Source organism: Excalfactoria chinensis, chromosome Z, assembly GCF_039878825.1.
Source record: "Excalfactoria chinensis isolate bCotChi1 chromosome Z, bCotChi1.hap2, whole genome shotgun sequence".
NCBI classification, from domain to species: Eukaryota; Metazoa; Chordata; class Aves; order Galliformes; family Phasianidae; genus Excalfactoria; species Excalfactoria chinensis.
Window position 1 is genome coordinate 390,992 of NC_092857.1, and position 26,175 is coordinate 417,166.

Here is a 26,175-nt window from a genome sequence, read left to right on the forward strand (position 1 = left end):
TGTCGTCCAGTTCCAAATGAACTTCCACAGCGCAGCCCTGTAAAGCTCCAGTAAAATGCAACTGTAGTTTTCCCCTTGTTTTCATCCTTTTGAAGGGAAAACAGTGGAGTGCAATCTTCCAGTGGAAAAGTCAGAAATGAGCAATTTACAGACTGATTTCTTTTGTTAGATATGTTCTGGCACAGAATTAATCCAAGGAACAACTAAGAAAGGGTGGTAAGAGCAGTAGCTATTCATTTTAATGTTAGTTCCTCCTGTACTCAAATTGGTCTGGGTTTCAGTATTTGGAATAACACAGTGATGTTCTCCCTAACGGAACCAGTGTTTGCCAGTGCAAACAACAGTGTGCTTCTTAAACATCTGACCTCTCAGTTAAAAAGTAGGATTTCGGACAATGAAAGCTCTGTTAAAACAACATGGATTTTTTAATGACAATTCCACCAGATGCCTTATTTCTCTTTCTTTTTTTGTAACACTGGAATAGGCAGGTACACCCACCAGGATAAAAGGTACCGATGTTATGAATGAATCTGACTTTTTGTCTTTAATTGGAGATATTCTGGTGTGATAGATGTAGCTACTCGATACTGCTGACCTTGTGAATGAGTTGTAACGATCTTTTTATTTTTCTGTCCTGTGTCTTGGAACGGATGGTGCTTCTCATTGCAGGAGACTGCCGAGATGGAGCAGGCCAGCTCCCGAGCCACCCAGAGGTAGGTTGGTGTGAGGCAGCATCACAGTCCCTGCAGTTTGTAGGAGCACTGCCATGCTAAGGTATGAGGAGAGGCAGGTAGGCTGAGAAATATGCACATGGGATAACACTTATTCTTCTTTTTCTAAGCAGCAAGTGGATTTCAGCTGGAACATGTATGCAGATGGGAAGTTCTTGTTCTATGATCACTATCTCATAGAGCAAATAAGGTCTAAAAAAGAACCAGAAATCCAGGAGTTTTTTCTTCTGCTCGCAATTTGTCATACAGTCATGGTGGATGTTTCTGATGGTGAGTGTCTTTTTTTTTTCTCTTGTGCTTTTGAAAACAGTAATTGAAGTCCAGTTGCACAAGGAAGCAATCCAAAAGTAATGTAGATCTCATAAGCAAGGAGAAATAGACTGTTCTTTTAAGTTAAACAGAAGCAAGACCCAGATGTTCTTCAAGACCCAGACCCTGTGCTGAATTTATCTGGCTCATTGTGGGAAGAAAGCTGTCTTTAATGATGGTTGCAATTTTGGCAAATGTGCACCTTAAATTACAGCAGATTGAGAACGGTAGTGGAACAGTTTGTATGAACACCTTGTAGTCCCTGTGAACAGTCTTCTTTCTACTCTTTAAATCTCAAAAGTATGAGCCTCAAATAAAATGAAGATGACACTAGCATAGTCTCTGGTTCCCCATACACATGTGAAAGTGCAGGCATTTGGAAACTTGTTTTCAGTGTGAAAAGTTGGGTGTTTTCCACATGAAGATTTCATTCATTTACTTCTTGAAGTACAGGCCTGTAGGTGTACCCAAGTGATGTATATTTGTTCTAAGAATATCAGCAGCAAGTAACAAAAATGAGTAGCAGAAAGACTGACAGAAACCAAATTTGAATGAAGGTGTGATGAAGACTTCATACACATGGAAAATAAGGTTGAACATTTATGAGATGCTCAACATAGGAGGAGAGTATTGCTTTACTACAATCTTAGAGGTCTCTCTTTGAAACCACGAGTTTCCTGTATGTTCTTGGTCTTCCTACTGACCTTTTGAGGGTTGTTTCCATTGTACTGTGTGGTTACCTGTGGACAAGGACTTGAGAAATCGTTATATTTGTTTTGAGATGGAGAAGTTAGTTTTTCTACATGGGTAGAAGAGGATCAGTGACTCAGCCTGTTTGGGAAGTACCCATTGTTACAAGGATAGTCCCAGTCCCCCACCTCTGGCGGCACTCCTGTCAGATGCTGCAGCACTGTGTCAGATGCCACTTCAGAAGGGGAAGGAGCGTGACATTATGTGTTTGTCTTTCAGTCACTTTGAAGAATGGGTGTGAGGTTTTCATCTGTGTGATCCAAGTGCCCCTGTAATGCTCAGGTGTGCCCTGGCTTTCTTTCCTTCTTACTTGTCAATGATGCAGGTCAGATCAACTACCAGGCAGCCTCCCCAGATGAAGGGGCCTTGGTTACAGCAGCCAGAAACTTTGGCTATGTTTTTCTTTCACGAACACAAAATACCATCACAATAAGCGAAATGGGGACTGAAAGAACTTACGATGTCCTTGCGATCTTGGATTTCAACAGTGACAGAAAACGAATGTCTGTCATTGGTAAGTTGACTACAGCCAGCCTCTAATTTGCAAGATCTCTTCTGGGAAAAGTCACTTGCATATCCCAGGTGAAATGGCTCTGAGACACAAAGTTTTATCATAGATTTTAATCCACGTTAATCTCGTTGCAAAATAAAGGCATTGTAATTAGGTGCAATTGCGTCCACCTTCTGAGCAATCATGGTGCTCAAATGAGGCCTCCACTGAAGATGATCCTATGTTCCTTTAGTAGAAGCTTGAAGAAATGTGACAAAGATAATTAATTCCCCATTCTCCCAGGACCAAGTTGGTTGTGTGTGCTTTGTAGGAATGAAGCGTGCAGGCTGAGGTATAAACAGCTCTTTATTTTTTATTCTAATTACCTTTAAACATAGTCAGTCTTGTTTGCAGATCTGTTGATTTTGAGGCGATAGTTACGATGCATCATACCTTTAGTGTATGTGTCTGCCCTGCTCCTGTGTGCAAGTGAGATGTTAATATTGTATGAAACATCACCAAAAACATACTTCTGGGGTATGATCTAGATATCCTGTTCTGTCATGAAAAAGAAACGCACTTGTCAACCTAGGTGCTTACCTGAACAATATGAGGGGTGATGTACTGAGGAGAAACATACTGTGTGTGCTTAGTGGTAGAATGAATAATCTAACCTGAAATATTCCTTTATTTAATGTCCTCCAACATTTTGTCCCAACACTCCTATTTTACTCAACAGTAAGAGAATCCAATGGGAATATCAGGCTGTATTGTAAAGGAGCTGATACAGTAATTTTTGAACGGTTGCACCCAAGGAATTTAAAGAGAGAAGCGACGGAAGAAGCACTAGATGTATGTTCGCTTTTTATATGCTATTCTTATGATTTCATATTAAATTTGACCCTAGTCTAATCTAATTGATGTCCTTGTGCTGAGCTATTAAAACAAATGCAGATGTGTAATTGGCTCTGTTCTTAATCCCAAATCCTGAAATAATTAGGTTATCTTGCGCATTTATGAAACCAAAAAGATAGCATTAATTATGTCTTCATGAGAAGCGAACTCAAATTTTGTCTGTTTCTTTATATTTTTGTCATTAATGACTTTTCCTTGTCACTAAGCTCTGTTCTGCTTACCACCATCTCAGATTGCCTTTTAACTCAGGCCGCCTTGTCAGTGATAATTTAATCTTTGACATTTACGAGATGTTCAAGATTAATTGTGCAGACAGACTTGTTTTAACAGATTTGAGTAATGTTTACGACCGTAACTTTGAAGTCTCATCTTCAAACAAGAGGGATTTTTTTGTGAATGTTTTTTTTTTTTTAATTATTTTTCAGGTTTTTGCAAGTGAAACTCTAAGGACACTCTGTCTGTGCTATAGAGACATTAGTCATGATGAATTTGAAGCATGGAATAAAAAGTTCATGGAGGCCAGCATAGCTACAAGCAATCGTGATGAAGCTCTGGACAAAGTATATGAGGAAATAGAAAAAGACTTGATTGTATGTCAGATGTTAAATATTTAATGTATTCTTATTCCTATGTAGGAAGAAACAGATCTCTTTGAAAACAGTTTGTCCTTGTTTATTGGACCTTTTGATTTAGATCTTTCCAACATTTTATTGGCTTTAGGACTGATACAAATTCCAGGGAAAGCTTAAATTGTGAGGGAGATGTATTTTTGTCAACTAATTTTCTTCACCTTTAGTCGCCTCCATCATTCACTTCTTCAGTTTCTAACAATTTATCTTCTTGTATTTTTGTGTGTATGTTTCAACGTGGTGACTTTTACTTATAAGGGTTTGTCTTTGCTTCTAACCTTGAGCTTTACCTTGGCTTGAAGACATAGCCAAAGTAGTTTCATCCCTTATTGTAAATGAATCTGTTTTCTACAGATGGTTATCCTACTGAATGCCTGTGTTTCGATGTCTTCTAGCTTCTTGGTGCAACAGCTATTGAAGACAAACTGCAGGATGGAGTTCCAGAAACTATTTCAAAGCTTTCAAAAGCAGATATTAAAATCTGGGTGCTTACTGGAGACAAAAAAGGTGAGTTTGTTCACAGCCAAAGAGCTAGCATGGGTAGGATAACAGTGAGAAGAGTAACAGGGGCAAATGCAGGCTTGTAACAAGGCACATTTTCTAGAAGAGCAGTACGAAAGTCCAACTAAATAAAAACTGTGCAGAAGTTCATTCCAGCTAATCCCAATCCAGATTTAATGGATGGGTTTCTGTGCAACTTCTGTTCCTCCAGCAGGCTAGCCTTCGTGACAGACTTTGTGGTTGTCTTCTATAGAGAAATACCCAGTGACTGCTTTTCTCTATGCAAAGCAAATGAAGGACAGTTTGCTTCTAACAGAAAGCATCTTCGTTGCCACCAAGTTTGCCTAGCTCTGAGGGTAGAACACTTGCCTGCCAAATTCATCTTTCTACAGTGAAAATGTACTTTTCAAAGAAATCACAAATGCTGCTGACTGAGATTAATTCACTTTTCTTTTGGTAGTTAACATTCTGCAGTCCGGGGACACATTTAATCAAAAAATGGCGTTACGTTTGCAAGTAAGAGTGTCTGTACCACAGCTTGGATGGAGATGCAGTCAGACCAGCATCACTCATGAATCAGGATTAAGGATGGAGCAAGATAGTGTGGCATTCTTGCAGCGGCTGATTCTTGTGCTGGCTTTGGTGTAATGTCTCTCTGATACAGAGACAGCATGTCCACAGTCAAGATAAATAAGTCTTGGTAGAACTTTCTTCCATGAGTTGGCTGATAGACTCTTCAGGTCACTAACAGTGATTGCAGTCAAAACATCATGTAACAATGCCTTCTACCACAGTAGTGTATGATTTGTGGTAAACATGGCCTAGGAAATATAAAGTTGTTGACTTTTAACACCTCATTCACTTTGTCTTCATTGCTACACAGCTTGTGTTCTGTAGGAAATAAATAACAAGTATTCCCCTGCTTCTCCATACTAATATATTTTTCTCCTGTTCCTCACGCTGTGTGGTAGAAACACTTCATGCTGAAACATAATTTCAGACATTACTTTTGGCATCCCCCCAGCAGTTACTCAAGCCTAAACTTTGCTAAGTGGACACTTTCCCCTCTTATATGTTCATGTATTTCTTTTTATTGTAGAAACTGCTGAAAATATTGGATTTTCTTGTGAACTCTTAACAGATGAAACAACAATCTGCTATGGAGAAGATATCAGGCAAGTGAAAAAGCATGAAGGATTTCTTGTGTCGGAGTTAGAAATGTTCACTTTATGTGATGAGCAGTAACACTGGTTTATGCCATGGTGGCCATTCAGTGACTGAACAGCATTTGCTGGCTGTTGTTTAACTATACGCTGTTTCTTGTTTTCTTCTGGAATTTTAATTAAAAGCTAACATCTTTGTTGTGGGTAAAGGTGGTGGTAATTCTGTCTGGAGGAGGTTTTGAGTTCTTGGTCAACTGCTGTTGACATTAAGCTTATGGTAAAATTCAGTTCTGTGTCCTTGATAGTGCAGTTGGTTAAAAACCTGCTGCCTCAACTGGGAAGATGCTGATATTGAGGGACTTTTTAAATGGTTCTTAAGAATTTATTTTTAAGCTTAGCGTTTTCCAAGCTCTGTGTAAAAGCAGGTGTTGCTAGTTGATCTTTTTGTTGTTGTTGTGGTGGTGGTTGTATGTAATGAGTGATTGGCTCTGCTCGCTTCTGGGCTTCTGCAGAAGATGGTCATGCTGGGGGCTTCTCACTGTGTGGCCGTGTCTGGGGTGGTCTCTATAGAGTGCTAGTAAACAGTCAAATAAATTTCTGCCATGGCCTGAAAATAAACGTGAAGAGCGTTCATACTTCACTGATTTGGAGGCATTTTGAGGCACTTGATGTGGCTGGCTCATCTCTGACAATTTATGATCATTTAGGAGAGAGCATTATGCCATCAGTTTGGATGGCTTCCTGTTCTGATTGATGGTCCCATTCCTCTGATAATCATGAGATTTCATAAGGAGTGCTTATGAGAGCGCATCTGGATCGAGCTAAGCAGGTCTTCTGTATTCCAAATCTCGAGTATTTGCCAGGTTTTGCTCTTGATACCTGTCCTTGAACTCCAGCTGCTATTTTATCCTGCCCTGTGCTCACGCAGCACAGACCTAAGTGATAAAATTATACACATGATGGATTGCAAGGTATTCTGAGCTTGGCCAAAATGGGCAGACCCAAGGAAAAGCTGTGTGGAGTTAGGAGAAGAACTAGGGTTGTGTAACAGTTTTGCAACCATTCCTGACTCAATTTTAGGAAAGTCAAGCAAAAAGTCCTTGCAGCAGGGCTTGCATTTCTTTCCTGCAGATTTTCAGTATGGGACTGATTATAGAATCACTGAAGCATAGGATCACTTAGATTGGAAGAAGTTGTCAGGTCCAACCATGAGCCGAACACAGCCAAGTCCACCAGTAAATAATTACCCTAAATACTGATCTTAGTTCTAGGTATAGTCTTAATTATTTTTCCTTAATAGTGTCCGCTTCTCTTCCCAGTGCTCTTCTTCAGACTAGGTTAGAAAACCAGAGGAATAGAGCTGGATCCAGTACGCATTCATCTCTAAGAATGAATGAACCCTTCTTTCAGGGTAGTAGAAATCGTGCCTTAATCATCACTGGCTCCTGGTTGGTATGTACAAAGAAGGATGTCCTCTGTATTTGAGATGTGGGGGTGCTGCTGTGTCACAATGTCCTTCCTTGGGGATTGTTCATTTGTCTCCTTTGCTAAACCAATTAATGAAAATTATTTGGCCTTTCTGCCACCTGTTGACCATCTCTGTTTGCTATTTATGTTCGGAAGTATTTTTAGTTTTAAAGGTTGAAAATAGTAGTCTGTGAAGGATTGCCTTGGGATTTTCACATCTCCCTGGTAGCTGCCATCAAAGTAAAACTAAGCTTCTACAAAAGCACAGTATGAGTTTTAGAGTGTTTGTTCTTCGTGGGGATCCCAGCCTAATGGAACAAAATGAGAAAGGGAAGGAGATCACTGCCAGCTGTAGAGGATGCAGGGCTGTACAAGCACAGAAATTATGCTTGAAATGAAATCTGGGAGTAAAAGCATAGAAACAAAAGGCAGGTTTTCTGATCAGTCCTGCAATACAGAGCTCTTATATGAGCTTAGAAAGCAGAGAAGAGCTTTTAGCAGAGGTGACTAGCAGTAATTCAGTGATTACCTGCCCTGTCAGCAGGCTGCTTTTACAGACACCTGCCGAGGAGAAAGTCCAACAGAGAGCTAAGGACCGTCTGCTGCACTTCAGCATTCCAGCCCTGAGCCTTTATTCTGTATAAAGAAATGTACATGTGTGTGTAAGATGCTGGAAGCAGCCTGGGAATCTCTAACATTCCTCTAGCAGAAGCATCAGTTAAACTGAAGGTCTGCTAATGTCTGTTCCAGCTGTGCTGCCCTAGAGCTCACTTGGGTATTCAGATGATTCTTCTGCCTGTGTTGAGCAGGTGAATTAGCTTCCATCAGAAGAAATATTCCTTTGTAGATGTGTTGTGACACTAAACACAATCATTTTAGTTTTCTTATCCCACCAGGTATATTCTCCCTGTTATCTTCATAGCTGTTTGTTTGCTTCTCTGCACAAACATTTTAATGAGTATTTTATTAAAATGGTGTAAACGGGACACAATGAAGTTAAGTGTGTTGTGCATATAGGCAGCCCTTGGAGTGCTGTGTTAAATGTTGTAGAAGGGAACATAACATTTTTGTTAAACAGAATGAAATCCTGCTAGAGAAGAAAAAGAAGAAGAAGAAGAAACTTAGACTGAAATTCCCCAGAACAGCAGAAGAGAAACAGAAGCAAATTGAGAAGAAAAGAAGGGCTGACGCTTACAAAGAGCAGCAGCAGAAGAATTTTGTTGATTTGGCTTGTGAATGCAAGGCTGTGATCTGCTGTCGCGTGACTCCGAAGCAAAAAGCTATGGTGGTTGATCTTGTGAAGAAATACAAGAAAGCTATCACTCTGGCTATTGGGGACGGTGCCAATGATGTGAACATGATTAAAAGTAAGGCAGCTGTAAGACTCCTCTTGGTAGGGAATATCTCTTATGAGAGTTCTTCCACAGTCTCTTCGCTATTTCTGTTTGTTCAGAAGACTCTGCCATCTGTTTCGTTACCCACGTTAACATTTCTTGAGTCCTTGTTAGCTTCTGTGACCGTGCTTTCCCTTTTTGAGAAGACCCTCTGTGAAATGGTTCCTGGTTTTTGGTGATGTGTTTTAGCTTTTCCTGTAGACAGTCTGTGAGAAGGGATTTGATTTACATCTGTTACCATGTTGAGGATTGCAGAAGTGTAACGTTACCAAGGCAAAAGGATAGCTTAGATGCACCTTGCTCTATGGCATTAGCCTCCTGTGTTGCAGCTGGCACTCTCTGAAACACTTCCTGAGGAACTCCATTGAGAAACAAACGTTTGGGATATGGTTCATGTTAGGAAGTCTGTGACTGCCTGGCCAGTTGGCCCAGGGGTTTATTTGCTCTGTCTCATCATTTGGTTATCACCTCAGTCAAATTTCCCTGTATCCACAGGGACAGAACAAACATGGAGAGAGGATCCAAATAACAGTGACGATGTGAGCACTAAATAATAGGGCAAGGAAGAACATATGCACTGTTCTGTTATCTTTAATGAAGCCTTTGTGCTTTATTCAGAAATAAAATGAGGCAGGAGAATGTGAAGCAGAGAATCAGAACTGGTAAAAGATTTGCCCTTGGTCATGTTGTTTCTCTCCCTTTGTTTAGCAATAAATGTTGTATTTGTTTCCTTACCTTAGCTGCCCACATTGGAGTTGGAATCAGTGGCCAAGAGGGGATGCAAGCTGTCATGTCCAGCGACTACTCTTTTGGGCAGTTCCGCTACCTCCAGAGGCTGCTGCTGGTCCACGGGCGATGGTCTTACATTAGGATGTGCAAGTTTCTGAGATATTTTTTCTACAAAAACTTTGCTTTCACGCTAGTCCACATCTGGTATTCATTCTTTAATGGCTTTTCTGCCCAGGTAAGAAGGCATGCTCGTGTCCAGTATTAACAGGCAGGTCTTCCTTTTTTGTTAGTGCAGAACAGCAAACATTTAGCGTGGGAAGTGGTGGGAACCCAAAATAATTAGTAGTAGTAATTACTAAGCTACCTATCTTATAAGCTAAGTATTTGGTCATGATTTCAGAACACTTAAATGTATGTTGTGATTGTACAAGGAATAAAAAAAGGAAGAGATTGTTCAGCAGTAGTTTGTGAAACCTCTCTTAACCATTCTGCCCAAAATATTCCTAGCTGAAAGGAGACAGTGCATTTTACGTATCAGTAAGAAACCAAAACTATTTCTTCTTTTTTAATCTTGGACTGCTGGGTAGAATGGCTTGAAACCCGCTCATTGTAAATGGTGGTGCTTGGAATTCACATGCTACTGGATGGCTGCGCTCATCTGTGTGCCAGAAAGCCTGTGAGAGATGAGATGCATCTCTATGGGCTCAAGCAAAATGGTGAACAGAGACGTGTGATATAGTGGTATAATGGGGCAGATTAGTTTTCTAAGGTGCTAGAAAGAAAATCATAGAAAAGGTGAATTAAAAAAAAAAGTAATCATTATGTATTTAAATTCCTCCTCCCTTTCAGACAGCATATGAGGACTGGTTCATCACGCTGTATAACGTGCTGTATTCGAGTCTCCCAGTTCTGTTAGTCGGCTTGTTTGACCAGGTATTCTCCACACTTAACAACAGATGAATCCAAAGACACTCAGCATCGAGGTTTAAGTTGCTTTGCTTTATGCAGAAGGAATGTTTTTAAACATGTATTCCTTTACAGCTTGTGAGGCAGCAAAAGACAATAAGGAGAGTGATAATGAAGTAGCTAAAGTCAATTAATTCTGAGGCCTTCAGTGCCAGCGCTGTTCATTAAAAGTATGTTCTGTGACTTCATGTATACAACACAGCAAGAACTTTTATTAATGGAAAAGATATGCAGCTTGTTTCAATGCAATAGAACAAAAGGTGTTGGCCTTCTTCACCTTTTTTTCTGATACGAGGGTTGGTTACGTGCTGACCAAACAAATCAATGTTTGTGTTTACATTTACTATAAAAGAAAAGAAATAAATTTAGTACCAAATTAACCTCTCATTTGAGAATACGTTAGAGGCTAGAAGTTAGGATATGCAGTGCAAGTCTTCTGCTTATGCACAGTGCAGGGGAAAAACTCTAACACAACTTGTAGCTGAAAAGCCCCACACAAACGTGAATGTTCTTGTCCTTGCAAAAAATGGGCTGAAAACTGAGAAGCATGGACTCATAGAATCACTTATGTGGAAGAAGATCATTAAAATCATCAAGGCCTTAAAATGGGGTGTGAGTAGCTTTGTTAGAAACTCTAGTCTTGTTGCTTCCTAGTTGCGTGCAAGACTCCATGGAAAGTTTGTCTGCCTGCGCAGATGTCTAAAAAGAAAAATGAATCTGCCATTTGAAGGGGAGCATCACGTAGATGAATTTTTTGCTCTCTGAAGTTCACACTTAGAACAAGAAATTGATGCAACTTTTCTTTTTTTGTTGTTCCATTATTAAGGATGTGAGCGACAAGTTGAGTCTTCGGTTCCCGAGGCTGTACATTCTGGGGCAAAAAGATTTACTTTTCAATTACAAGAAATTCTTTAAAAGTTTGCTTCATGGAGCTATAACTTCGCTGGTAATCTTCTTCATACCATACGGAGCTTACCTTCAAACCATGGGGCAAGATGGAGAAGCACCTTCAGACTATCAATCGTTTGCTGTCACAGCAGCAACTTCTCTTGTGTTTGTTGTCAACCTTCAGGCAAGTAAGCTTAGCTTCCCAACCTCACTTACTCTGAAAACACATTGTGGTCATGTTTTTCTAATTTTGTCTGTTTAAAGCATAGCAATTTGCAGAAGTTTTCATTTGCTTGACTTCTTGCTTCTCTGCTGACGCTGTGTCTCTTAGGCTGAAGTGTAACTGAATGACAGGAAACTTAACCTTGTTTGTCCCCTGTTATTGCTTTTGGAATTAATAAACTCATTTGGAGTTTTTGTTTACTTTCAGATTGGTTTGGATACATCCTACTGGACTTTTGTTAATGCTTTCTCAGTATTTGGGAGTATTGCAATTTACTTTGGCATCACATTTGACTTCCACAGTGCAGGAATCCATGTTCTCTTTCCTTCTGCTTTCCAGTTCACAGGTGAGGGTTTTGTGTGTCTTGTTCTTTGTTTGGAGTTTTTTTATTTTTAGGAAAACCAAGTTTTGTAATTTTCCCAAATCATCCACATCTTCACTCAGATCTAAATATCCTCAGAAGAGATAGCATACCCCTCAATTTTGTGTTCTCCTGCTAAGCTGAATCCAATTGAAGAAAGGCAGTTGCCTCTAGCATAGTATTTTCTTTGACCTTTAGTAATGTTTTAGACTTCTGTAATTACCTCCTGCCTGGGTATGTTATTCATGTATAAAGATGCAGTTGCTACGTAGTTTGACAACACTCTGTGAGATTGGGTGTTCGGCATTTGTACTAAAATATCACTTGTTGTCCACACCACATCTATAGCAGCAACACCAGGAGAACTTCTTGCTTTATAACCTTTAAAGCAGGACAAAGCCCTTGTCACTCAGCCAGACATTTGTCTCGCAGCATCCCGTGTCTCTTAGAGGAATTTTAACATGGGTATGGATAAATTGTAATGGAAGTGCTACAGTAACTTGGTATTGTTTTACTTATTTTGGAACCTCTGAATAAAAGCTGTGGGTTACATTGCACAGTTCGGTGCCTGGGTGCTAGCTTCACAGGAAAGAAGCTGTGGCATTCATTATCTTCTTTGTGTTGTGTAGCTACTTTCCATGATTACATCATACACTAAACTCTGCTCTTTTTATTCCTAGGAACTGCTCCAAATGCTCTGAGACAGCTGTACCTCTGGCTGACCATGGCTTTAACAATTGCTGTTTGCTTACTCCCTGTGGTGGCACAGCGTTTCTTATCCATGACAATTTGTCCTTCAGAGAGTGATCGAGTGAGTAAAGCCTTATCTTTGGCACATGTTTACTTACAGGCATCAGCACTGATGCTAATATTAGAGACAAGCCAGGGTCTGTGCCCTAGGCTGGAGGGCAGAAGGCTACTGGGCTCTCCAGGACAGGCTGTGTGACATACACTGCCTTACTTCAGCATGTTGTTACCTCCCAGGGACTCCCTCATGTTCCTCTCTGTAATGCAGATGTACATGCAGCATCTCAGCCTACAGACAGTGAAACTAATCAGTGGGCTAACCCATCCTTTGACTTGACCTAGCACTTCTCTTTGTAAAACCACAGAAACCTGCTTTGAGGCTACTGATGGCACAGCTTTTCTTGTTATTTGCACTGTTTTGGAGTGTCAATTATGAGTCCTGGTATAGTTTCCAATTTTTGTTTGCTTTCTTTCTGCCTTGAGCTGGCAAATTGTGTGTTCATTTGGATATAGCTAATACTGTGACCATGTTTAAAAAGATATTAAGTGTTACTGTGGGGAATCAACTCTTTGACAGGGTAGAGAACAGCAGGACAAGGGGAAATGGTTTTAGGTTGAAAGAGGGGGGACGTCAGGGGGAAGTTCTTTACTGTGAGAGTGGTGAGGTGCTGGAACAGCTGCCCAGAGGGGCTGTGGGTGCCCCATCCATCCCTGGAGGTGTTCAGTGGGTTGGATGGGGCCCTGGGCAGCCTGGGCTGGTATTAAATGGGGAGGTTGGTGGCCCTGCATGTAGCAGAGGGGCTGGAGCTTTGTGGTCCTTGAGGTCCCTTCCAACCCGGGCCATTCTGTGTGGGAATGCAGGAATAGTTTTCAATCAGTGCATTTTCAATTTACTTTAATGAGAGCCATTGCGAAGATAAACGAACATAACAAAGTGCAAAATGATGCAGTGAGTCATTCTGAAGTCTTTGTGTGTTTCTGCATATATTCTCATTTCTAAATCAAATTTAACCAAGGAAACGGCCCTGCTAAGCAGTTTCTGTTAAAGCAAAAGGTTGGTTTCCCCCTTAAAAATAAATAAATGCAAAACAAGTCATTTTCCTTCCAACCCACGAACCCGTTTCTCGTTGCATGCACGAAGATCCAGAAGAACCGCAAGAAGTACCAGTCAGAAGAGGAGCAGTGGCAGCGGAGGCAGAGCGCTTTCCGCCGCGGGGTGTCTGCTCGGCGCTCTGCCTACGCCTTCTCCCACCAGCGGGGCTACGCCGACCTCATCGCCTCCGGGCGCAGCATCCGCAAGAAGAGAGCTCCACTGGATGCGGTGCTGGGCGGCACGGCAGGGGGCACCGGAGCTGCTGAAACGGGCTGAGTCGCTGCAGCTCTGGATGGCACACACACACACACACACACGGAATGTTAAACTCAGGATATATTTTTAAACCAAATGGCGTAGGGAAATCTGATTTTGGTAAAGCACACCGAACTTCTTCGGTTTGCTGGAAGCGTGGAAAAGCCGATGGTGTCCTACAGAGCTCCTGATCCTTTTGCAGCTGTGTAACGTGAAGCTGAAGGACAAGCTGCAGTATGAAAAGGGCAACATAGACACACCTGCAATCAAAACCTTTTTTCCCACGTTTTTTAACATGACGTTGGTATAAAATTCGCAGCTACATTTCATATCGACTCCGGAAACAAATGGCAAAGCAGCAGCGACTCTGCGTGCGCCATTTTGTTACGTCTTATGGGGATAAAGACTCAGGGGATGTTTGCTCCTGGGGGGGGCATGGATGCTCTCACCTGAGCCTGTAGATGGCTGGTGGCAGACCTGCAGTCAGCGTCAGGCTGAGCTGCTCTGACACCCGCAGACATTTCTGTTTGTTGTTATTCCTTTGGTGTCTGACTGCAGCTCGCCGTGCAGCACAGAGCAGCTCCCATTGCACCTTCTTGTACGAGAGCTGTGCCACGGCGCCTTGCACAGCTCAATCCTTGTGTTTTGCAATGAAGAAACCCCAGATCCACCCTTGCAGGTCTGTTTCTCACCTGCAGCCTTTCTGCTCAGCTGTGTAGGATATGTCTTGTTTCTCTCTGTGAACGGATGGCTGTCCCAGCAGCGCTGCCCTTAGCTGGCAGCTTGCTCTTAGGACCAGCAGTCACATTTATAGCCAGAGAATGGCTGCTCGTGTATGGAACGTATCACACACTGCTCTTACAGCATGCAAAGCCCTCTGTGCTCTCTGTGCTTTGCAGCTGCGTTCCCTGGTCTGTGTGAATGTGCCCGCTGTTACCTCCTGCTGCCTCCAGTGCTTTTACAGTGAAAATCAGTGGTACGCAGTTCGTTGTCCGATGGAATGTACATTTCAAACGCGTGATGCAAATAAACGCAGTGAAGTTTTGCAGCTTCTCTTCAGTGAGTCAGACAGATGGTACCGGGGGGCGGGGCTTCCCGGGGGGCGGGGCTTCCCGGGGGGCGGGGCTTCCCGGGGGGCGGGGCTTCCCGGGGGGCGGGGCTGAGGCGACCGGCGTCTCTCTGGCGCAGAGCGACGGAAGCGCGGTGCGGCCACTTCCGTGCGGCGGCCATGGCGGGTGAGGTGATCGGTAGGACGGCGGCTCTGGCCCTGGGTGAGGCGGAGCGGGACGGCGGGGCGGGAGGGCTGGTTGAACGCTCGGCAGAAGATGGTCGGCGTTATTCTGGTGCCGGGGATGCGGCCGCGGGGCTTCGCGGAGGGTTGGGCCTCGAGGGCCCGTCCAGGCCGGCCCCGAGCACACAGGGCGATGTGGTGGCGCGGCGCCCCTGGGCGCGGCCTGGCCCTGCCGGCGGTGTTGCTGAAGAGTTCGGCTCTGGGGAGGGAAAACCGACACCGCTGCGCCGCATGCGGGGACTGACGCTGTGTCACGGCAGCGTGTGGGACACGCAGCTCGGCGTTTTGAGCCCTGCGCGGGGTGGGATTGTGCTGCGGCGTTTTAGGAAGGAGAGCACGTAAAAGGGTTGAGCGAATGAGGCCTGTCGGTGCAATTCTGGACTTCTAGCGCAGGTTTTGGCAGTCCATAAGGAACAAAGAGCGAAGCGTGTGTCTGCGGGTGATTATGCACATTCACCTGTCTATCCTTATATATACGCACACGGGTACATCTATAGCTGTATGTGTAAACGTGGGTGTTTATAGGGGGGCCGTGGTGTGCTCTGACCCTTCACACCGAAACCAAAGCACACTGCAGCAGTCAGCACATGGGCAGGGAGCAGGGCTGTGCCCGCAGGGCTGCGCAGGCCTCACCCTCTGGTGTTTGCTGAGGGGGATTTTCCCGTGTCTTTGGTTGTTAGCTGTAGGTGAGCCAAATGCCGGCCTGACATGGCTGGGCTTCTTCAGCTTGTTCCTACCTGCCTGGAAGTTAGATGTGAGGGAGGTCCTGATGTGCACCCCTGGGTGCGTCCTGTTTGCTCTTGTGCTTTACCATTCCTGCTTCCTTCTTTTTCCCTTGAGTAATTGCCTGATTTTTATGATGTGTTATAGAGGAGTTGTATGTTTCTGAACGAGAGGGCAACGATTCCACCGGTGATGGGACGCAGAAGAAACCATTTAAAACTGTCTTAAAGGTAAGTGCAACAAGTATGTTCTTCTATGTGAGCTTCATGAGCTTTTGTAGCTTTGACCAAAAGGGCCAGTGCTGGGTTGTCTGCTCAGTCTCTCTAACAGAATTACTGCAGTTCACCTGCAGCACCACTGCTTCTTTATTTCTTACCCCTCCCGTTTTTAGGCTTTGATGACAGCAGGAAAGGAACCATTTCCTACTATTTATGTGGATTCACAGAAGGAAAATGAGGTACTGTAACATTTTGAGCTTCCTAATATAAATTGTTCTCAAGCTTCTTTGTGTGAAGGGCCACAATTGTAACCTTCTGTCTTCTGCTCTCTGCTTGGATTGATTTAGAGATGGGCCATTATTTCAAAGTCACAGATGAAAAATGTCAAAAAACTGTGGCACAGGGAACAGATGAAGAATGAGGCAAAGGAGAAGAAAGAGGTAGGTTGTGAGTGGTGCCGAGTTGGAGGAAGCACGCTGCCTTTCCTTTACAAAAACACCAGATGTCATTTGTGTTGTTCTTCCCATCCCATAAGCATTTAGTTTGTTCTGCACCTTTATCACTGCTATACGTATGTCATTTACAGCTTGTCCGTGTTTAGATGGGGTAAGCAAAGGGGTGAAACTAAGTGAGCTTTGAGTTAGCACCATCTGCTGTGTTTAGGCTTTCTGGGAAAAATGAGGAATGTTGCTGTGCAACGTTTCTCATTCTGGCCTTGAATTAGTGGTAGGCCTATGCACCTGCATTTTATTACATCAGTATTTGTAAGTGTGCATTACAGTCCCTACTTACAAAGCCTAGTCATAGTTATTTCATATTTTCCTTTTTCATCTCAACAAGGCAGAAGATCTTTTGAGAAGAGAGAAGAACCTGGAGGAAGCCAAGAAAGTTATTATCAAGAATGATCCTAGTCTTCCAGAGCCAAAATGTGTGAGTAAGGTTTGGGTTGCTTGACACATGGCCCTGTTTCAACATGTTTGCACAAAGGCTGGTTCTCTGCTCTGTTGTTCTGGCATCTCCTGGAGGCCACAGTCAGGTTCTTGTCCCTCCACTCAGTCTTATTTTTCTGGTTACTCATATATTCCATTATGTAGACTTGGATCTTTCCCATGCACCCGATGGGTATCGGAACCATTTTGATTCATGCATCAGTCTTTTTTATGTCAGTATCTGCTGGCAGAGACTGTATCTCTGTTTGGATTAGTTTTGCTTTGGCTGGTTATTGCAGTGGAGAGTGATTAAACATTGCTGATCAGAGGACATAATTTAAGTCACTGAGGCACGGAGAACAGTTCCTGTCTGGCTATTTGCGGAGTCCTGTTGCATTTGGGGATGTGGTGCCTCAGCTACACATCTGGGTATACCTCTGCTAGGTCCTTGTTTGGTGTCCTCTGCTTCTTTACTACCTAATCGCAACTATTGAATGTCACCAGAAATTAATCCAGAGAGATACATTGACGCTTCAGAGTGCAGGAGAAGGTGTTTGGGGCACCCTTTCTAGATTTTCTGCTGATTTACTGCATCTGTGCTGGTGGTTACTGTTTTGGGGAGGGAAATGTCACACACACATGGACTTGAAGTAATTATGTAGAAAACCCCACCTAAATGTTGTGTTCCTCAGTTTGATTGTTTCCATTTCTTGCCTTACAGGTAAAGATTGGTGCTCTGGAGGCTTACAGAGGCCAGAGGGTGAAGATTTTTGGCTGGATTCACAGGCTACGTAGGCAAGGTAAGCTGCAAGCTCTTGTAAGGTGCTGAGCCCTTGTAGAGAGGTGGAACGAATTCAGTAGCCATCAGTACTCATGATGAATAAAACAATGCTTACGCTTAAGTTTTCAGACCATCGCTTATGTGACCTTGTTGGTCACACCAACCAGTCCAACGCTGACAGATTCTGCATATGAGGATGGAGACATTTATTAGTCAGAGATTTTTGAGATATTGGATTTGGAGCTCTGTCCTACAACATTTCTTAGAAGACTCGTTTTGTTTTTTAATATAATCCTACAGACTGAGGAACTAGCTAGCACTTGCTCAGCTTGATTAACAAGATTAACAAGCTAGGTGAAGTGGCAGGAACACTTTTAAACACTTTAAAACACTTTAAAACTTTTAAAACACTTTTTAAAGTATAGCAAGAAAAGTTTGTTTTCAGAATGACCGATGTTTTTGTTTGCAAGGGGGCATTTGCTGAGGAGTGACAGGCTTGTGCAAAACTTTCTAATACTTTTCTAAGCCTGAAAAGTCCTTAAATATATAACAGAGCTGATACCATTCACGGATGGTATTTTTTCACATTATCACTCAAGGACTTGACCAAGCAGATACAGACCTGGGTATCTCAGGTCTTTTCTAGGTAGTCAGTCTTTTGGTCAGATGCTGCTGCAGGGAGGACGATGGCCAAGGTGGCTTCACTTTATCACTTCAGGTGTACATTGGGTCTTTGTGTTCAGCATTACATTTAAACAGACCTATAGTTCTCTCTGGACTATAGAATTATAGCAAGGCAGCGCAATCCCAGCCATGCTGAGCCTGGAGCAAGCTTTTCTCTTGGTATGTCTGTAACTGAGCTAATACTTCACTGTTTTCTTGGAACACGTTCGTGGTTTTTCTTTAATAGGAAAATATAATCCTGGTCCTTCTACAATTATCTGCACATTGATGGGTAATGTTTTTTGGACTTGGATCTTTTCAAAAGGATTAGGAAAGACATCTGGCTCTTCCTATTATTATTTTTTTTCCTCTTTTTAACCAGGAAAGAATTTGATGTTCATTGTTTTGAGAGATGGCACAGGCTTTCTTCAGTGTGTCCTTTCAGATGCACTGGTAAGTTACAATCACAGAATGGCTTGGGTTGGAAGGGACCATAAGGATCGTGAAGCTCCAGCCTCCCTGCTGCATGCAAGGCCACCAACCTCCACATTTAATACCAGCCCAGGCTGCCCAGGGCCCCATCCAACCCACTGAACACCTCCAGGGATGGACGGGGCATCCACAGCCCCTCTGGGCAGCTGTTCCAGCACCTCACCGGTCTCACAGTAAAGAACTTCCCCCTGACAGCCAACCTAAATCTTCCCTCCATCAACGTAAAACCATTTCCCCTTGTCCGTCTGTTATCTACCCTTGCAGAGTTGGCTCCCCTCCTGTTTATGATTGAATTCTGTTAATAAATAATAGAAGTGTTTGTACCTCAGATGTCTTTTATTGGTACTATAGAAAGTTCCTCTAAACCTACTGATAAATTTATATTATTGTTAAGTGGTGTCTCCTGGCACAAGGGGGTTTTTTGGGCAGTGAAGTTAGCTGTCTTGTCTGTGACTTCAGTAGATCTTATGGGAAAACTGGAAATTAGGAATTACTTTAACTGTGTCTCTTTCTTTTTCTCCATAGTGTCAGTGCTACAACGGGCTCCTTCTGTCTACAGAGAGCAGTGTTGCAGTGTATGGTACACTGAACCTTGTTCCTGAAGGCAAGCAGGTAGGACAGCTGGATGGGGCTCCTGTTCTGGTTCTTCCACCTTAACAGTTTCTCATTTTTCCGATGGGAGAAAAAGCAGCGGTGGAAACACTGAATGATTTCAGGGGAAATTTGGTTTAGGAATTTGGTTTAGTAACTTGCCAAAGCTACTGCTGTGTTTGCTGTCAGAATTTAGCACAATCTCCTTTCCTTAATGGCTTTTGCAACTGTGATGTCTAAAATTAAGTACAGGCAAAAAGGGATCAAATACATTTTTAACAGTTTTCATGCATTTGGCAATTTTCGGTTACTTTTTTAGTGTTACTGCTTGTGGTGTTACATACACTGAGAGCATTCTGGTTTTGTGTCTCGTCACAGCAGTGTAATACTTTTAGTGTAGAGACCCACCAGAGTTACAAAAGTCCATCGATCTTAGTGCTTGGAATGGAAGAAGATGCCATTTTGTCAGGAGGGTTCTGCTCCCACACGGGGGAGCTGCTGAGAGCAGCGCTGAGCCCTGGCCCTGGGGTCTGCTGGATACCAGCAAACAGCACAGGGGAAAGTGGACAACGTGAAAACTGCTCTTTTCATGTTGTGGTGAAGCGCAGACTTCTGAAAGCCGTCTGGTCCAGTGCAAAAAATGCACTTCTGAAAGTTGTGTTCCTCTTTCAAATTGTCAGGCTCCAGGAGGCCATGAGCTGAACTGTGACTACTGGGAGCTTATTGGTCTGGCCCCAGCAGGTGGGGCTGACAATCTCCTCAATGAGGATTCGGAGGTTGATGTGCAACTTAACAACAGGCATATGATGATTCGAGGCGAGAATATGTCTAAAATCTTCAAGGTGCGCTCCATGGTGGTACAGGCCTTCAGGGACCATTTCTTTGCCAATGGATATTATGAAGTAAGTATATTTCCCCTTCTTGGCCAATGACTGCTTTAAGCTCCTTATTTTAAGGAAATCTTTTTTTCTGGAAAACCTTTACAGACTTCCCCGTTAACCTGAAATGGGGAGAAAAAAGTTGTTTCACAGGGAACCGTGATGTGATTGCTTTCATAGACAATGATCTCAGAGGTATATGGACACTTGTGAGGCGTATTAATGTTACAGCGTGATTCACAAACAGCCTGAATAGCTCTTTCTGGGGTGCTGGAGGCTATTGGAATGAAGTGCTTGTGTTCATACATACCAGACTTCTGTCGTTGGTATTTTGGAAGGGTGCGGCTTATGTAGCTGCTGTAATGCACTGTCCTCATTGTCCTTAATGCTTGGTCTTACACAGGTCACACCACCAACACTAGTCCAGACGCAGGTGGAAGGAGGTTCAACCCTGTTCAAGCTGGATTATTTTGGTGAAGAGGCATACTTAACACAGTCATCTCAGCTCTACCTGGAGACCTGCATTCCAGCACTAGGAGATGTTTTCTGTATTGCTCAGTCATACAGAGCTGAGCAGTCCAGGACACGCAGACACTTGGCCGAGTATGGAGAGAGTTACACTTCTTTATTACTTATGCATAAATGAATTTCTAAATTGGGGAGTAGCAGGTGGCTAGATGACAGAATGCGCAGTGAGAAGACAGCCCAGTGCAAACGTGGAACAGCTGAGCAAAAGTATATTTGGGGTAACTCCTGCTATCCATGAGCGTCCAGCTGGTCATTGATATTCAGTGTTTGAGGATTCGGTCAAAGCAGAGCTGATGCATTTGTAGGAAACTGCCTTTCTAGAAAACACAGTTCAAACTATTGGGTTTGGTTTTTTTTCGTTTGATTTCCTTCACAGAGTAGAAGTGGGAGAACTGAAAAGGGGGACTAAAGTGTTTTTTGTGTATTTTCTTCCATGATGCTTTTTCATAGCTAAAAATCTGGTGTATGTGTATGGTTATGTAACACCATGACTTGACGTTTCAGATACACTCACATTGAAGCTGAATGCCCTTTCATAAGTTTTGAAGACTTGCTGAACCGTTTGGAGAGCTTAGTTTGTGATGTGGTTGACAGAGTCTTGACATCACCTGCATCAGGCTTACTGCTTGACCTCAACCCGGTAAGTGAGCAGTGGTGTGGGAGCCATGAGCAGGCACAGTCTGGTCCTTACCTTTCCTGGTCACTGTGTTCACCTGGGAGAGACAGGGCATGGCAGCAGGCTCTGCTTATGTAAGAGGAATTTAAAATGGCATCAAAGACTGAAAATGCTGCAAGTCTGGCAATGGCTCTTCCAGGAGCTGAGGACTGAGGGAGAAGAATTTACATGGCTAATACGGTCCAGGAACCAGCAGTGTGCAGGCACCGAGTGTGTACAGTACCAGAGGAATAAAAACCTCTATCCTAGAGCTCATAGTAATGATCAGCTGGTACTCACAGGTCACACACAGGCAAGCAGTGAAAGTGCTGTTCTACTTTTATCCTGGAAGATGAAGCTACGCAAAGCTATTTTCATTTGTTAGAGACCCTTTGTCTCCTGCTGTCTTTGCAAGGAAAGTTGGTAGTCTCTTAAAGCCATCTTATCTCTTGTCACCAGCTTTCCTCTCTGAGCGCATACACTCTCATCCCTGACATTTTGACCTGTTTTCCCGATAAACACTGGGAGGTTCCATTTTAAATTTGATCACAGATGAGCAGAAGGTATGAAGAATAACCCACCCTATGAAGAATAACCCACCCTATGAACTTCTCACAAGAGAAAATTCTGTACCAGTTTGATGCACAGGGAAGTGAAAAGTGCTTTTTTTTGTGGCCCTAGTTTAGGAAGCCTTGCAGACTGCTCTGTTTTCAACATCAGTGTGTGTGTGTGATGAATTCATACAGAAAGAAAAAAGCTTTGAAAATGCTTCCTGCCCTCCCTCTCCTGCTGACTTTTTCAGCATCTGTTCTGTGAGTGGCACTGGACTTGGAAGATGTCTTTATTTCACTTTAGCTTTTCAGTACTTTGAGGCTTTTAAGTGATAATTTTTTAATGCATGAGTATGTGTATGCTCTGACTGGGGAAGTGGACTTGCTGATCAACTGGAAAGATAAATCTTAGAATGCTAATCTAAGTGTTGGGATCTCTACTGTTGTTTACAGAACTTCAAGCCCCCAAAGCGTCCTTTCCGACGAATGAACTATGCTGAAGCAATTGAGTGGCTAAGGGAACATGATGTGAAGAAGGACGATGGTACTTACTATGAGTTTGGGGAAGTAAGTCTTTCTGAGGCTCTTCATAAATTGAAAACAAGATACCTCAGCCATACACTGAGGGTGTATGAATCCCCTGGAGAGCAGTGTTTGGACTGTGATGCCAGTTTATTTGTGTTTATTGTTGCTGCGTGAATCTGTTGTATTTTGCTCGGAATGATGAAGAGTGAAGTTCCCATCCTGTTTATAATGAGTTTTGGTGATAATCTTCAAGAGGCCTGGATTTTATCTGGACTGTTTTGTTGCATTGCAGTTGCACTGGGGAATGTAAATTTGCAGGAGGAGTTAGGGTTCCATGTAATGCCTTTGGAACCTAGAATTAAAATGTGAGTTTTCTTTCCAAAGCCTGTGGATGTGGTATTGGCCACAGCACTGGATGGGGTAGCCCAGTCAGGCTGAGGTTCTTCTTAAGGTTCATGGATAAAAGGGAGGAAAGAAATTAAGCTGTTCAGTGTTTGTTAGTTGTGCCCATTTTTCTGCGTGGATAATTGGGTAGACTTGAGTGTTACTGAATAGATTTATAGATTTTTGTTGAGGTCTGTATGTTTTTAGCTATATATACACACACAGTATATTGAGGTTTTCCTGAGATAACTGGATAAAAATACGTACACCAGGATGCATGCTTCAATGTATGTGGTCTCAAAGTGTCTTTTTCCACTTCCTCCCTGATACATTGTGGGCCTTGAGGTTTTGGAGTGTTTTTTGTTTAAAATATTAATAGAGCCTTTTTTTTAACCTTAGGATATTCCTGAAGCTCCTGAGAGGTTCATGACCGACACCATCAATGAGCCAATCCTGCTGTGCCGATTTCCTGCAGAGATCAAGTCTTTCTACATGCAGCGCTGTCACGATGATTCCCGGCTTACAGAATCTGTAAGTTCATGTTTCACACACATAGTGCTACCTTCTAAATAGAGTGGGGATATCTACTTGAATGAGTACTACAGGAAAACTTGGGTGAATTCATACCGGAATTAGTTCTGAGCATCTCCTGGCATGACTTTGTTGGTGCTACAGAAATAAATGAAACAACACTGAAGTGCTTAAGAAATAGCCAGGAGATCACCATGAGTTTACTTTTCATTGCCCTCTGGTTGGCGACTCCTTAGAGGCTGTATTGTTTGCAAACCAGCTGTCTGGCAGCCAGGAGGAGTGGTGGATGTTAGGAGAGCTGCTGCATTTGTGGTTCAGCGGTTCAATGTCACCAAGAGTATAAAAGATTAAATCAGGGAACACAGTGAGTTGATTCCTGCCATCAGTAAATTGAGGCTGGAAAGAACTGCCTTTCTTTCTCCTGTTATGGAGACTTAGAATTGCATAGTGAAATGTGTTGTCTTCTAAGTTAGGGCTGTCTTTCCTGTGTGTTCTGAAGCTGTAACAGTGTGATCTCGTGTTGTATGTTGTAGGTTGACGTGTTGATGCCCAATGTTGGTGAAATTGTTGGAGGCTCTATGCGTATCTGGGACAGTGAGGAGCTGCTGGAGGGCTACAAGCGGGAGGGGATTGACCCCACGCCATATTACTGGTACACTGATCAGGTATGTGAAACAAGTTCACTGTACTTCTTGTCGTTTTCTTAAACCACTTTTAAGACGGTCCAGTCTAAATTGGAAAGATTTTTTTGTGGCCACAAGCAGGTAGTCTCTTAACCAGTGTCAAAATGCAATGGATAGTAATGTGCATTCTGTTAAAATTGCTTTTTTTTTTACTGAAGTGGCTGCTGCTCGTGCCAGATTGCCTTCATTGAACTGTTCTTTGCGGGTACACTGCTGGTATGGTGTGTTCCATACTGTGCTACCTTTCTGAAGCCCTTGTGTTTGCATGAAGGCACCACTGATCTTTTCAGACTCAAACAGCTCTACCTTATGTAGGTAGAGGAGAAAAAGATGAGGTCGGAAAAATGTTATTACGACTTCCTACTTCCATTTTCCTCTTCTAGTCATTACTTTGTCCCAGGAAATTCAGGAACTGAACACAGGTATCTTGCCTGAGAAGAACACTGCCTATATTCCTCTTTATTCATGCAGAAGGTGGTGCTGGGAGGGTTTTTGCTTTCCTGTTGTTGTGTTTTTTTTCCCTTTGGTGGTATCACTGCAATTGTGGCATCAATATCAAGCGCAAATGTTTAATCCACGTGATTTTAATTGCACAGAGAAAATACGGTACGTGTCCTCATGGCGGATACGGTTTGGGATTGGAGCGATTCCTGACCTGGATTCTGGATAGGCACCACATCCGAGATGTCTGTCTGTACCCTCGCTTTGTCCAGCGCTGCAAACCGTAGCCATCCTGGTGATAAACTCCTAAGAAAACCAGGAACTGATGCTTGGGAACGAATGATACGCTCTGCTTCACCTGTCTGAGGACAAGACTTTTGGCACCCTGTTGTTCATATTCACTAAATTGGCGTGTGAAAAGTAAAATTTAAAAAGTTCTTTTTTTTGAAGTAAAATGTACTAATTAACTGGAAGAAGGCCTATGGGGGGGGGGAAAAAAAACAAAGTTAGGTGTATTTGTCAACATAAAAACAAATCCTGGTCAGCTGGCATTTAAAAAACAAGATACGCTTCTGCTTTTAGTATCTGTGATGTATTTCTACAAGAACGCACAGGGCATCTAATTGTCATCAGACTTGTTGTTTCTTATTGGAGAAACTGGGGATTCAAGCTTTTCAGATTCCTAAATCCTGACCTCTGAGAGTGATTTGAAGAAGCATTTAAGCAGGTCGATCAAGTATAAAAAGAAAAAAAAAAATAGGGGATAATTAAGTGGTGTGTTTGTTTTACTGTCTCTTACTGCTTTTAATGGAAGTTCTGTTTGACATTGTTCAGTTGCAAGGTGTGCGGTACTGAGCACTGAACTCTGCTGCAAGAGGCTTCTGTTTATCCCAGATTATTTATTGGTTAGAGCTGATAAGACTCGCTGTGAGCTGTGCTTTCCTACCCCTGCTGAGTGCTGTGGGCGGAGTGCTGCGTGGGACCGCACGCACCCAAGGTGGGCTGAGTTACAGGAGGAGAGGGACGTGTTCTTGGAGACCTGCCCATGGACACGGGAAGATATGCAGTGCCTTTGAAATTAAGGTTATTTCATCCCTCAAACAATAAAAACAAGGAACTGGTGACTTTGAATTGTAATTGGATTTCAGCATCGTGCACTGCTCCTGTCCCCTCCTGTAATTCAAGCACTGCTTTCCCACTTGATGCTAAAGGATGTTTTCATGGTAGAACAGTTCCGTGTTTCCTTGCTAGCTCAGTTTACTCTTGTGCTACTGCATCTTAGCGGATTCTAGCTGTAACCAAGCTATCAAATAGAATCAATTACATATTTAATGTGTTGAGTCACCTGTATGCTTTTTAGCCATAAGTAAAGTGAGGCCTTTTACCAGAGAGAAAAATGAGTAGGTGCATCGTCAGCTAACTGCACCAAGACTTGATCTGGGTTTGTCATCCATGTCAAGCTACGCGATATCCATATTTTTGTAATAAAAGGCTTTTTTCTTCATCTTGCATGCTATTATAATAATCTGGTTTAAATCAGCAACCAATAAATTATGGCAGCTCAAGTCGGTGTTTCTTGATCTGCTTCTTTCCATTTGCTTGGCCTTTACAGCTCACTTGCTTAATGTGTTCTGCCCCGGCACAGACAGTGTCCCCATGATGGGGGGGGGAGGCTGGAGGACTCACAGGGAGCTCTTGGA

General features: G+C 43.0%; 2 protein-coding genes across 3 annotated transcripts in view; both read left to right on the forward strand.

The window, feature by feature from the left end:
* The window catches only part of ATP8B1 (ATPase phospholipid transporting 8B1), a 33,188-nt gene extending 18,603 nt beyond the window's left edge, over positions 1 to 14,585 (forward strand). Inside the window, exons 15-29 of the mRNA XM_072359612.1 lie at positions 670 to 713; positions 845 to 1,001; positions 2,116 to 2,304; positions 3,020 to 3,132; positions 3,621 to 3,785; positions 4,220 to 4,331; positions 5,425 to 5,500; positions 6,808 to 6,940; positions 8,034 to 8,322; positions 9,090 to 9,313; positions 9,928 to 10,011; positions 10,871 to 11,116; positions 11,363 to 11,501; positions 12,197 to 12,327; positions 13,405 to 14,585. Coding sequence (XP_072215713.1) covers positions 670 to 713; positions 845 to 1,001; positions 2,116 to 2,304; positions 3,020 to 3,132; positions 3,621 to 3,785; positions 4,220 to 4,331; positions 5,425 to 5,500; positions 6,808 to 6,940; positions 8,034 to 8,322; positions 9,090 to 9,313; positions 9,928 to 10,011; positions 10,871 to 11,116; positions 11,363 to 11,501; positions 12,197 to 12,327; positions 13,405 to 13,632 — 2,330 coding nt within the window. The 3' untranslated portion in view covers positions 13,633 to 14,585. The remainder of the gene's footprint in view (positions 1 to 669; positions 714 to 844; positions 1,002 to 2,115; positions 2,305 to 3,019; positions 3,133 to 3,620; positions 3,786 to 4,219; positions 4,332 to 5,424; positions 5,501 to 6,807; positions 6,941 to 8,033; positions 8,323 to 9,089; positions 9,314 to 9,927; positions 10,012 to 10,870; positions 11,117 to 11,362; positions 11,502 to 12,196; positions 12,328 to 13,404) is intronic.
* Positions 14,586 to 14,770: 185 nt separating this feature from the next.
* NARS1 (asparaginyl-tRNA synthetase 1) lies at positions 14,771 to 26,073 on the forward strand. Of its 2 annotated transcripts, none has more exons than XM_072360200.1 (15): positions 14,771 to 14,882; positions 15,773 to 15,855; positions 16,017 to 16,082; positions 16,191 to 16,283; positions 16,684 to 16,773; positions 17,494 to 17,572; positions 18,599 to 18,669; positions 19,234 to 19,320; positions 19,980 to 20,201; positions 20,581 to 20,780; positions 21,210 to 21,345; positions 22,365 to 22,478; positions 23,220 to 23,351; positions 23,885 to 24,016; positions 24,631 to 26,073. In XM_072360200.1, exons 1-15 carry the CDS (start codon positions 14,840 to 14,842, stop codon positions 24,760 to 24,762), a joined length of 1,680 nt encoding a protein of 559 aa, XP_072216301.1. In that variant the 5' UTR covers positions 14,771 to 14,839; the 3' UTR covers positions 24,763 to 26,073. The 2 variants fall into 2 exon arrangements, with proteins under 2 accessions (XP_072216301.1, XP_072216302.1); XM_072360201.1 differs by having other exon boundaries at positions 14,773 to 14,846; positions 24,631 to 26,039.
* The last annotated feature ends 102 nt before the right edge of the window (positions 26,074 to 26,175 follow it).

What these genes read in the sequence shown, in the direction of transcription:
- NARS1 (XM_072360200.1), top strand. Translation starts at nt 14,840, where the DNA reads ATGGCGGGTGAGGTGATCGGTAGGACGGCGGCTCTGGCCCTGG. An exon ending in TACTGCTTGACCTCAACCCG is followed by an intron (nt 21,346 to 22,364) that starts GTAAGTGAGCAG and finishes TGTTGTTTACAG; the next exon opens with AACTTCAAGCCCCCAAAGCG. An exon ending in ATTACTGGTACACTGATCAG is followed by an intron (nt 24,017 to 24,630) that starts GTATGTGAAACA and finishes TTAATTGCACAG; the next exon opens with AGAAAATACGGTACGTGTCC.